Source organism: Branchiostoma lanceolatum, chromosome 14, assembly GCF_035083965.1.
Source record: "Branchiostoma lanceolatum isolate klBraLanc5 chromosome 14, klBraLanc5.hap2, whole genome shotgun sequence".
NCBI lineage: Eukaryota > Metazoa > Chordata > Leptocardii > Amphioxiformes > Branchiostomatidae > Branchiostoma > Branchiostoma lanceolatum.
The window spans coordinates 17227085-17240137 of NC_089735.1; the positions used below are offsets into that span (position 1 = coordinate 17227085).

The 13053-nt window shown below is 42.4% G+C and overlaps 1 protein-coding gene across 10 annotated transcripts in view; it reads right to left on the bottom strand.

The window, feature by feature from the left end:
* The window catches only part of LOC136448193 (sodium/hydrogen exchanger 9B2-like), a 63301-nt gene that overhangs the window by 41421 nt on the left and 8827 nt on the right, over window positions 1-13053 (bottom strand). For 9 of the 10 annotated variants that reach the window (XM_066447398.1, XM_066447400.1, XM_066447405.1 and 6 more), the window contains 3 exons: window positions 4313-4723; window positions 3893-4077; window positions 24-113 (listed from right to left, as the gene is read on the bottom strand). In XM_066447398.1, coding sequence (XP_066303495.1) covers window positions 24-113; window positions 3893-4077; window positions 4313-4575 — 538 coding nt within the window. In that variant the 5' untranslated portion in view covers window positions 4576-4723. Of the gene's footprint in view, window positions 1-23; window positions 114-3892; window positions 4078-4312; window positions 4724-4935; window positions 5645-13053 lie in introns of those variants that run through there. The other variant, XM_066447399.1, reaches the window with a different exon arrangement.

Consider the following 13053-nt stretch of genomic DNA (forward strand, 5'->3'; position numbering starts at 1 on the left):
CGTAACAGTAGAGTTGTACTGACCAAGGAGTGGAGGTAGTTTGATGCGCTGTATGAGTCGGCCTCCAATCACACAAAGCACCAGTAACACAGTCAGGGCAAACAGGTTACCACCTGAAACATACAAACTCAGTGAATAACTTTTGCTTATGAAGGGTGTACACATAAAACAAACTTGTATTGGCTGTGGCAGACAACACCATGTCATCGGTAACTTCCTCGTATGTGCGGCCTGGGACGTTGAGCTACTTTTACAGTCGACCTCTGTTCAACATTGTGGGATCTACCGCGGGAATTTGATCCGAGCGTCTCACAAAAACTTTGCTTTCGACGCTATGGAGCAAAAGTATAGACATTACCTTTTGGGGGAGGGGGGGTCATGTTTGTTTTTTGGGGGTAATGTTTTTAGAAAATATGATTAGATACAAGTTGCTATCTGATGATTTTAGATGATATACATGTACATATTTTAGTCATGCCATTAAACAGTTAAGACTGAAAGCTTTACGTGCCTCTTTTAGATTAAAATCATTATTATCATCAAACTCAAATCCGTCAATCTCCCTAGCTATTGATCTGTTTAACAGTTTGGTGAAACCTATTCTGCTTTATTGCAGTGAACTTACTGGAATAAATGTACAATGTAGAGACCTAATTTTCAAAGGGATTAAGGAATATCCCAATGAAAAGATCAGAACATCTATAGATACAATCCTCCGTCTGATATTGGGGTCGGATGTTGGTTTACTGAGAGTTAGTTGCCTAGGAAGGATATCAGACCCCTCGTCTACAGTTGCTCGCCCTGTTGTTGTTCGATTCAAGAAGTATAGTGACAAACTGAACGTGATTTACCAGTCAGACACTCTGTTAAGGAACCAGAATGTCACACTAGATCAACCAAAAATTTCCTATGAAATTCCTGACTTAGAATATCTACTTTTAAGTTTTTGCAAAATTATACTACGTGTTCCAAAAAGTTCTATAAATGCCGCCGTAAGGGGTGAATTGGGCGTATTCCCGTTGTTCATTGACAGTCAAACACAGTTGATTAAATACTGGCTAAGATTGAAGAATTCACCTAATGACAGGATTGTTAAAAAAGCATACTACACTTCAGTCGAAGAAGAACATGACTGGGCTACTCACGTTCAAAATATATTATGTAGACACGGGTTCCAAAATGTTTGGCTTAACCCCGCAGTTAATGCCAATTATTTTGGAATCATATTTAAAGAACGTCTGAAAGACTCATTTCTCTCTGGCTGGAGGGAACAACTTAGACATTCCAGTAAACTACACGCATATTCTAAAATCAAAAAGCACTTTGACATGGAAACATATCTCACATCAATTCATAATAAACTGTTTGCAAATAGCATAACAAAGCTGAGAATCAGTGCACATTGCTTAGAAGTTGAAAAGGGTCGACACCACAACACACCAGCCACTCAGAGATTGTGTCCCACATGTAATGGAAGTGTTGAAGATGAATTCCACTTTGTGATGAATTGTCCAACTTATAGCAAAGAGAGAGATATGCTTTTACAGACTATTACTACTAAGACAAACTTCACCCTATCTGGTACACAGAGCGATATTTTCTATGTACTGTTGTCATGTCCGACTCCTATATCTATGTACATAGGTCAATTTCTCCATAAATCATTCGAAAAGCGAGACAGAATTACCCATACATGACTATATATTGTAACAAATACACTGGTTTCGAAAATATTTTGTACTTAGAATTACAGGATAGATTAGCCTTGTAGAACAGATTGTTGATTTCATGCCATACATTGTACCATGTACGATTGTTGGGCAATAAAGTTCACTTCACTATTATAATGCTCTTGCATGCACAAAAATTCTCCTTGATCACTTCAGAGGTTGCTTCAAGTTCCATGTAGAAAATGCATGATTCTTGTACATTTTCACTTAGGGTCATAATGGGGAACCTATGCCCAATTTTTCAACATTGCTATATATTTTTTTTTTCGAAGTGGCAAGGAAGAAAACCCTTTGAACAAGATATGTACAGTTATTCTGTTCAATGTTCATATATTTAATAGGCATGGTCCTCAGGCATAATTGAATAAATACAACCTACATGTACCTGCTTATTATCAAAACACTGATTTCCCAGTCATTGCACTTAGATTCTATTTTGATGCTTCTATCTGTTTACTAAACAAATGGTCGAATAATTATAGTGACTAATATTTAGAATTATAATACAGTAGAATCCGCTTAACTGCACCACCCATTTGTCAGCGTTTTTGGTGCAATTATCCGGCTGGTGCAATTATGCGAAATGCCCAGCTGGACCGCACCACCATGGGCGAGGGGGTGTATTGTTAGTCAGAAACACTAGCACAAAGAAAACAGACGAAATTAGTCAGTTATTAACTTAATTTATTGACCCTTTGCTGAAAATAAAGAAATGAGTACGAACCTGTTTTGATTTTGCATTCTTTCATTTTTCCATGCGATCTACCACATTACAACACACGTAATGTTACAGGGGAGGCATTCTGATGGGATAACAGTTTCTGTGTTACATTACGTAGAGTGCAGTTGTCGATTTACGTAAATCATGTGCCGCCATGAAACTAGGAATTGAAACTAAAACTTGGTTACTGATTACGGGTGACCCGCCCGGGACCTCCCATACGATTCCTATCAACGTAACTGTCAATGGAGAGCACCTTCCTTTGCTACTCAAAACAGTTTTAAACATATTGGCGGTATTGCGCCTTTACACCGGCAGGTATCAGCTCATTTGTACCGCGTTAATCGATTTTAGCGCACCTTTTCAGTTAACTTGTCGAGGATTTTTGAAAAAAATTGGTGCAGTTATCCGGCATTGGTGACCATGCGCGGTGCAGATATGCGGAGTCACTAACAATGCAGTGAATGGGAACCGGTAATGGATATTGGGATTCGGTGCAATTAAATGGAAGGTGCGTTTATCCGAGGTGCAATTAAGTGGCTTTGTCTGTACTAGATAAAAGAAAGGAATTCATTGCATAAAAAGTGCCATGGAAGACTGAAAACTTGCATAGTACTGTCATTCCTTATCTTATGTAAGCCTCTATCTTGTTTTATCATAATTCATACAAATTGAGTAAAAACGTTTTTTATACTAAAATGATAAATATGTACTACATTCATTCTTAAAAAGTTATCTTTCTTTTCTCCCCAACAATAATTTGTTGCTATAATAGCAATGATAACAAATTTCTGGTATTGGACAGGGATTTCTCTCATATTATGTAAGAAACAACACAAAATCATCTGGGGTGTCTGTTTGGACCCCAGCGGACAACACGCAAACTTGAGAATATTTTTTACTCCTACATAATACTCCTTAAAAAATAGCCCAATCACACTAAAAATTTCTCAGAAGTTGTAAGACATGTACACAAACTCATGAAAATAATTTTTTATCTGACAAAAAATATTGATATGGCACATACTAATACACGCCTGGGTTCCATACGGTCGGATGAGGGTTGAACAGGAACAGTTTCACATCTGTGTTAGAGCCCGAGGGACTACACACTAGGCACTAGTCAGCTCAACATGCTGGGTCTGAATCTACCCTGATCTGTCAACTCCATCACCCTCTTGGAAAATCATTTCAAACTGTTCATGGGGGAATTGAGCTGTTTTATTGTTACCGTTGTTTTCAGACTAAAACCTGTATGTACCGTTTTAGTCTATGTACCACAATAAAAGAAACAGAAGAGGAAACGATTACCTTTTGGAGGTAAACAAAAAACTTAAGGCTGTTTCCAGCAAGATGGCTACATGTAAAAGTAGACAACCCAATATTACTAGTATCTAAATTTTTACAATGCCAGCCAAAATCACAACTACAACTCACTAACCTGGTAAAGCGTCATCTTTGGTGATTGCCCAGAGAGCAGCCCACCCCAGCACCGCCATCATCACCAGTGTCAACGTCTGGGCAACTCTACCATGAGGTGGACACCTGACAGCAAACATACACCTGTCTGACCAGGTGGGTGCAGGTGGCAGGGGATGGTAGGACGTCAGGCAAATGCTAAACATCCTGCAATATGACATCAATATGTACCAATCAAGTTTTCTTTTTTTATTCTTGATGTTTCTCGGACTTAAATCTCTAAATTTTATCCAGTTGCAGAGTTTGAATTGTCTTTATATATTCTTGATGTCTTATTGAACAGACTAGAAAGTTATGCACATAAAAGTAATGAATCATGTTATTAGGATCCACACTGAGAAAATTTCCAAGTGAAGGAAGAATTCAAAAATTGCTGACTTACTTTTCACATCTCTGAGCACACCGGACACATTTTCCCTGTGCTGGTACTACTCTCACCCTGGACCCACCCTCCTCCATATTTCTCTCATTAACTCCATCAACCCAACTGGACCTCTCCTGTATGGCTTCGCTATTCTCCGTCTCTCCTTCTCCATCTTCTATAAACCTGGTGTGTTCACTGGCACTGACATCAGTTCTTGACATGGCGTCCCTCTTCTGTTCCACAAAGTTTCCTACTGTGTCTTCTGTATCAGAACTTGTCATTTTTGGTCTGTTTCTTCTTAAACAATTTTTCTTATTTCTTAAGTTTGATTGCCTGAGTCATTCAATTATCACCAATTGCAGACATTAATGATTGTCTGGACATTTCTGAGATCAATGTCTGTAGAACAGAGGCAGGAAGACACAGCACCTGCCAAAGAACATACGATAGTCATTCTTGGTAGAGCATATGATTATCAACATGTCTTCAATCTGAACGACACATGACAATGCACTTAGTACTGCCTCACCTGTTTTCTATTTCAGATGTAGGAGTAGGACTGTATCTATCATTTAAGCTCTGCTTAGATATCATGGTCTGCTTTTTTCAGATATTTGTGTTGATAACGAAATATATCATACGTATGACGTTCCCAGGTGACTTGGTCGAAAGAGCTGTCTGGTCTGACTAAAGGGGGGGAAATGCTGTCCGACCTTTTCAGCAAAGAGTTGGTGGAAAAACCTGCCCAGTTTAAAATGAGAGTCTGCATGGGGGTTACTACAAGTAGCAACGCATAACGTTAAATTTAGCAGGGGCGGCAACGTTTAACCGTAATAATACAGGATGGTCTGTAAATAGGATGCACCTTCCTATAGAATTCACTGCATTACGAATGGCCCAAGGGTGCAGCCGTAGGGGGGTCTTGACTCACTTGAGGTATGCTCTCTCAGAAAATTTTAACCCTCTCAAATGCTTTTTCCCATATTTTGAAAGCCAAATTTTGGAGGTTTAGTGTGCAGAAACTGAGATCAGCAGATGCTCTGTCGTGACTTCTCATACTTAACTATGCCTTTGTTGCCTTACGAAGAATATCTCAATAACGCTTAACGCTGAATTCAGGATAACAAATAGCGCGCTATATAGGAAATAAACGGTTAATGACAGAATGACACTACATATACAATGTGACCATGAACGTAAAAAACAAGAAGGCGTCCACTGTACTTGCAATGTTAAATTACAGCACCGATCGTCAGAATGACAAGACTGGGTTTGCTTGTGACAGAAAAACAGTTGTATCTTAAGAGAACGTTAGTGTTATCTTTCATGTTTCAGATGCTACGCTTTATCCAGCAATCACCTCGTATTTTCATACTTCGGTATTATGGCATACCTTTTTATCATTCGAGTGTCCCGTGGCGTATCTTGTTCCATGAAAATCTAACATCCGTGCCGTCTTACTGTAGTACGGTATCGACCCAAAAGATCGTATATTACTAGGACTGGAAAATTCCAGTGATTATAGGATGTGATCACTCATGGAAACCAACTAACGAAACAAAATAAATCACTCGGCTTCCAGCACTGAAGAATCACTTGCCACTGGTAAAACGAGCGCGGAACCCGTTACTCCGGGACTTTTGTTATTGGTTATCTAGTGACGAGTGACCTTCGTACTGGGTAACGTAAGTGATGAATGACCTTTGAACCAGCCTACTTGTCTGGCACCCGGGTGACCAGCGGAGATCGTCACTAGAAATCGAGTGACTAGCGGAGATCGGGTTTATGTGAAAAACGGGGTCCCGCAGTGGACCTCGAGCCCATGGGGCTCTCCGCGGGGGCCCTGCGGGGTACAATGCCTGCAGTAAGCCCAAATGATATCATTATTATTATATAGACAGAGCTAGGACTTTTGCAAAGATCTCCAGAAATGTAGCAGAATTTGAGGCGAAGTCGATTCAGACCATTTCTATCTCCCGCCGGCGACAGGTGACAACCCAAGGTGGCTTTATAGCAGACAAACGGAGGCGCCGTGGTTGCCAGTGAGTTGGTGGGCCGAGGGAAAAAAAGCGTTGTGTGCCCCCCTCCCCACTACCAGTGCCCCACTACAATTCTGGCCGGTCGCTTTGGGCTGACGTTTTCTCTTTTGTTTTCCCCAATTCACCGCTAGTTATAGCCACCAAAAAAGCAACAACAAAAAATCCGAAATACTCCGGTAGTCACCAGGCTTTCCGTATGTTTTCGCAAACATTGTTCAAGTTTCATGACGCCGAGTTACACACACTTTCTTCCCGCGAAAACTGTTATTGAGACGCCGCATCACAAAAATTCGACCAATGACATGCAAGTCTCGCAGTTCACGAGATGTTACCTGAAGCGCGAATTCGCGGGGTTTCGGAAATTGATATTTGGTGCAAGGAGCCACGATGGGGCTGTTTGATGGCTAATGAATCGACGAATTTTGATCAAATCAAGTGGATTAGTTACCGGAGATATTGACCAGGGAAAACATGGAAGGAAAACATTGGACGTATTGAGGGCATTTTGTCTAAAGTAGGGTGTCTATTTCCCTATCACTTTTAGTACATACATTATGACAATAGGCTGTGTGTATTTGTGGCACATCGCGTCACAGCGAAGCAAGTCAGCGACTTTCCTCCACAAACGGGGCCCCGCGGGTCCTCTCGCGGGGGCCCCGCAGGGCACTATCGGGCACCGTTGGGGCCCGCGGGGCCCCGGCTTTTACACAACCCCTGCTGCAACATCACAGTCTCCCGAGTGATCACTCTTATATCAATGGTGTTAAACCGTGTCAACCTGCGTCTCACCCTCTCGAAGCAAAAATATGGACTCAATTCTCATCTGTATATTTGATGCTATTTACAAGTTTGACACTTGAATTTAGCTCTTGCGCATGAGAGTTGACTGAGAACGGAGGCCGGTCTGTAGTATATGATGTTACTTTGTAACTTTATAATAATTTAATAATGTTCAAGATGATGTTATTGTCTGTCACCTCAAAACCTCATGAACTTCCAACTTTGCACTTTAGTTCAGCCGCTAGGTGTTTAAGTCCTGCATAATACCTCTATACCGTCTTCGGGATGTGGAGGCTCAGCCTGTGGTAATCCCGGTCTCGAACATCACTCATGTGTTGTACTTCAGGCTTTCCCAATGTTTGTCTAGCGGTGTATTGAACTCGTTGCATTGGGAAGCTTCAGAATTTAGCGTAGATCGTATAATGTAACATGACAAATTAACGTCCGATTTATTCAAAACGTATTTATCTTAAAACCGCGCGGAAAGAGCCAAATCTTAAACCCATGGTCAGAAATATCAGCTCTTCTAAAAAGAAAATGCATGGTCTGTAAGTGTTTCTCCGCCAATTAAACGACGTGCGAGCAGGTAGTTATACTGAGGTATATGACGAAGAATTCTGCTAGGGTTACCCATTATCGTCCACTTCAGTCTTTTCCCTTCTAGCGCCATGCTTGAAGAACATAGACCAGAAAAAAATGCACAGTAACTGTCTTAAGTAGTCTACAGACAAATGATAGTAAAATCACTATGTCTGTCCCTCCACTTGCTTGACACGATGGAAGAAAACAACGTTTATCTGTGAATTTCCCCGACATGCGCGGCATGTGGCGTTCACATGGTAAACCCATGGCCATTATGTTTTGCCGTGCAAAAATTAACCTGCCGTGCGGGGGTCGCTAGGTTGTATAAAACCTTCCTAAAACTAGTAAGAGTTTCAAACCTCAAATCACCATGGATAGTCTGAATATCAAAGAAACGTCAGCTACTTTTAAAAGATTTGTGATTTGTGATTTGTGATTTATTGAAATTGTAAAACGATACAATACACGTGGGCCACAGGCAGCTGTTGCTGGTGTCGTGGCCCACACACAAGACAATACAAAGCACATAGACTACAAATAAATAAACAGCGGTAAATACAATCTAAAAAGCAGCGTAATAAATATAAATATACCTAACTATCACTTCGTATTGCTACAAACACTGGTCCATGCGGCGTCTGGCCGCCAGGATGTTATCAAGTCTGGGGCCGTTTCTTCTTCGTGCCTGATGCCTCGGCTGAGTCAGAAGGTGAGCCTTGCACGAGTTCTTAAAAGTGCTCAGACTGGGCGCTTCCTTCACTACCTGAGGCAACTGGTTCCAGAGTCTGGATGCGTGGGGTATGAAACTTAACTTGTAGATCTGGGTCCTGCAGCGAGGCAAGTGGAGGTGCCCAGAGTTACGGAGCTGTACATGCGTTCGTTCCCCTCGTGTGACAGGTGTCAGCGGTTGTAGGTGGGGTGGGACTAGACCTTTCACCAGCTTGTACATAAGAATCAAGGAGTGAAAGTGTCGTCTGGTAGATAGAGAGTCCCATTCGAGCTCCTGCAAGACAATGCTGGAGGGTGTACGTCTCGGGGCTCCAGTGATAAGGCAGCCTGCTTGGTACTGAACCCTCTCCAGTATCTTGCTTGCAGAACAAGGTAGGTCCCCAAACAGTACCGCGGCATATTCGAGTTTGGGTCTAACCATTGTGTTGTACGCCACCTCAAGAGCCTCCCGGGATAGCTTGTCGCGGAGTTTCCACAGGAATCCCAGGGTTCTCCTGGCCTTGTTGGATGTGGTCTGGACGTGTTCCGTCCAGCGTAAGGTCTGGTGGATGGTGGCACCTAGGTGGGTATAGAAGGGCACTTCTTCAACTATCTGTCCTGCGATATAGATAGGGGGGAGCTGTACTCTGCTGCGAGGGGACTTGATGCATAGAACCTTGCATTTATCTGGATGTAACTGAAGTCCCCAGTCGAAGAACCAAGTGGACACGAGCTGAAGGTCGGTGTTTGTTGTGCTAGCCACCACCTGGGCAGTAGGTCCAGAATTGGAGAGCGACGTGTCGTCCGCGAAGCAGTTGATGTTGGAGGAGCAGGGCAGTTCTTTTATGTCGTTGATGAACACAAGGAACAGTAGCGGCCCCAGTATACTTCCTTGTGGCACGCCTGCCCGTGTATACCCCCAAGTAGATGCTATGCCATTTATCACAACACGTTGCTGTCGGTCCACGAGGTAGTCGGAGAACCACTTGTTCAGGGGTCCCTTGATCCCGTAACGAGAGAGTTTATAAATAAGACCATCATGCCAGACGGTGTCGAATGCTCGTCGTACATCCAAGAAGACCGCAGCTGTACATGAAATGTTAGGGTCATCGATGGACTTTGCCCATTCGTCTACAAGCCGCATAAGCTGCGGTACAGTTCCGTCACCTTTTTTAAACCCGGACTGGTTGATGTTGATCAGGTTGTTGTTCATGAGATAGGTGTAGAGACGATTGTGAACAAGTCTCTCCAGAACTTTCGGAACTGTAGGAAGTAGCGCGATGGGCCTGTAGTTGGAGGGATTGGTACGGTCCCCTTTCTTATACACCGGTGTGACGTTACACTGTTTCCACTCTGCTGGTAGCTGGCTTGATGAGAGTGAAAGGTTGAAAAGATTACACAGTGAGGTGCTAATGACCGGTGCTGCCTCCTTGAGGAGTCGGTTAGGAATCCCATCGGGCCCCGGGGCTTTATTAGGGTGCAGCCCACGTAGAACCTCTTGGACTTCGTCTACCGATAATACAATTGTACTGAGGTCTTCGTTGGTAAACATGGGAAGTCTAACGGTTCTGTCGGGGTGGGTGGCTTCCCTTGTGACGTTAACGAAGATGTCATTGAACAGTTCGACCTTGTCCTTGTCCTTCGCCACCACTGTACCGTCAACGGAAAGTGCAGGGATGCTGGTCTTGCCCTTTCCAGTAGCTTGCTTAAGAACTGACCAAAAGACCTGAGCATCTTTGGCGGATCTTAAACGTTCGCTTACGGTAGAGTAATACTCGGCCTCGGCTTGCCGAAGATCCTTAGTCAGGCGGTTCTTAGTCTTTGTGTAGTATTTCCAGTTTTCACTGGTTGGGGATGCCTTGAAGGTGTTGTACAAGTTGGTTTTGTGAATAATTGCCTCCAGTAACTCAGGGGTGATCCAGGGCTTACGTGCACCTGTTACCCTTGTGTACTTGTTGGGGATGGTGTTTTTAGCAACATTCAAGAACTTGGTCTTCCAAGCATACCATTTCTCATCTATGGAACCTTGCATGCAGAGATCCCAATTGACCTTACTAAGTTCAGCTCTAAATACATCAAAATTTGCACGATTGTACAACCATACGTGTTTCCTAGTAGTGCGCATGGCAGGAATGGATAAGTTAAGTTTGCAAGTTATAACAGCATGATCAGAATTACCAACAGGTGCTAGAGTAGACATGTTAATGATTTTGGAAGGGTCAGAAAGTATGATGAGGTCAAGTGTACTTTGGCAGGTAGGAGTAGATCGAGTTGGCTGGTGCTGGCACTGGTACAGACCGTACCTCTCAGTGACATCTACTAGGTTTAGCGCATGGTTGTCAGTTGTTGTATCACCCCAGTCTCTGTGATGACAGTTGAAATCTCCAGTGATAACTATCATGCCTTTTTCTTTGGATGCTATGGATGTGGAGTTTTCGAACTGGTCATAGAAGCTGTCCGGGGTAGTTGGTGGTTTGTAGACACATGACAGGAGAACTTTGTTGCCTGTCACGTTCATCTCTACCCATACATCTTCCCAATGGGAATCACAGGTTTCTAGATCAGCTCTTCGTTTGCTAGGGAGATTGTCACTAACGAGGATGGCTACGCCTCCTCCGGTTTTACCTTGTCTGTCCTTTCTGTGTATTGTACTGTAACCTGGGATGTTGATATCGCTGGGGAGAATATTTCCATGTAGCCATGTTTCGGTGATACCCATTACAGAGATCTTATTTGTGTGGAGAAGAGTCTCAAGTTCTGCTATTTTAAGACTAGAAGCCGTGTTAGGGTTCATGCTACGGACATTCGTGGTTCCTACTGTGAACATGGCTATTACAAGCACGACTGAAGTCACATCAGGTAACATACTGTTTAAACCAGTTGTTTTAAGTAGATAATCTAATTTACTATATGACAATAGCTCATCCAGCGATAACGCTGCCGAGTGATTTGCATATCTATGACAATGAGGCATATTAATCTAATCAGGTTAGTAGCTGCTGGGAATTTACATAACAATTGGGCTAAAAGCTTAACAATACTTAAGCAAACAGTAATATCGTAAAGGCTATTTTAATACCAAATCCTACACTAAACACTGCACAAATCAATTCATCACACAGTTAGTCGCTCTGTAGCTTACACATCACTTATAAAATCAATAGCAACACACAAATGGGTGAGGAAGTCAGAGGGTCGGTAAAGTAGGGCGCCCTCCCCAATAAGGAGGTTTAGTAAAAACATTGAGCTAAAAATTTCACAATTAGGCTAAAAGTTTTTATGTAACTAATATCAAGATACATCAGTTACTATCAAAGCTATTCCCTGCTTCGTAAGAGAAGTGCAAATTATACAAGATTACGGTGATATTTGATCGATTGGGAAAATACCTGAAGAACTAAAAATTTGGGTGTTGCCCGGTTCGATGACCTCTGACCCTTTTGAGAATACTAAGATACTAAAAAGATACTAGCTATCGTGCAAGTTAGAAAAACATGATGAACTACGCGGTGTCGAATTACATATGAAATACGTTATGCGTGATGCTTCCATGCAACTTGTTGTTACTGGTTCAGGAGTTTATTCTGTTATGTCGCTGGACGTAAACCTTTTTCATTGTTTTGTATAATAGAGAGAGATGGGTAATTAATCATAAGGATCATACTTCTTCTTCTTCTTCTTGATGCTCACAGTAGAGCAGTTACGTTATAGCAGACAAACGGAGGTGCCGTGGTTGCCAGTGAATTAACAATTAACATGTTACGTTACTTATGACGTTCTTTATTGCTCATCAGAACAGGCTTTGGCATAATACACCGCAACATGTGGTCATGAGCCAAAACAGACGTAAATAGGTTCTGCACGTAAATAGGTCATGTTACGTTAGAAGCTTCCTGAATTTAGCGTAAACTACGTAGCCGGTCCGTCGAAATTAGCGACTAGAGCATCTGGTCCAGGTTCTTTGGCCTAATTGGGGGTGGGGGGCGTATCTCCTTGGGATCCTCTAACCGCTGTGACCCGCTGCTGTAAGTTGAAAAAAATCGCTAGTGGGAAGGACTGCAACGGAGGGTATTTCGGGATTACTACTAACCTCTCAAATAGAAGTACCCCCTGGAATAGAAGTACCCCCCGGACAAATTTTCAAAATGTAATATAAGTACCCCCTGGAATAAAAGTACCCCCCCGAAAATTTCAAAAATCGACAGTCGAGGCTAGGTAAACTGTGTCCATACATGTACAACTGTCACTGTCAGAGGGAAATAAGACAATAAGCAGGTAGGTAACTTATATTTAGTCAATTATGCCATACCTATTAAGTATATAGATATTGAACAGAATAACTGTCCATAGCTTGTTCAAATCATGATGATCTTCCTCGCCTCTTCGTAAAATATAATAGTAATATTGAAAAATTGGGCATAGGTTCCCCGCTATGACCCCTAACCGGGGGCCACGGTGCTTTCAAATTCAACAAGAGTCCGTAGGACACAATTCTCCGTGAAGTATTTATAGTATGTACAAGTATTGACCCACACAAATTGCATATCTGCTCAGTCCAAGTAGTGTTTTAGAGCAAGTAAAGAAAAAGTGTTTGTTTATCTTTTTCTTTCAATACAGGAGTGGTCAACCTGCTGAAAAGTATGTTTTTAC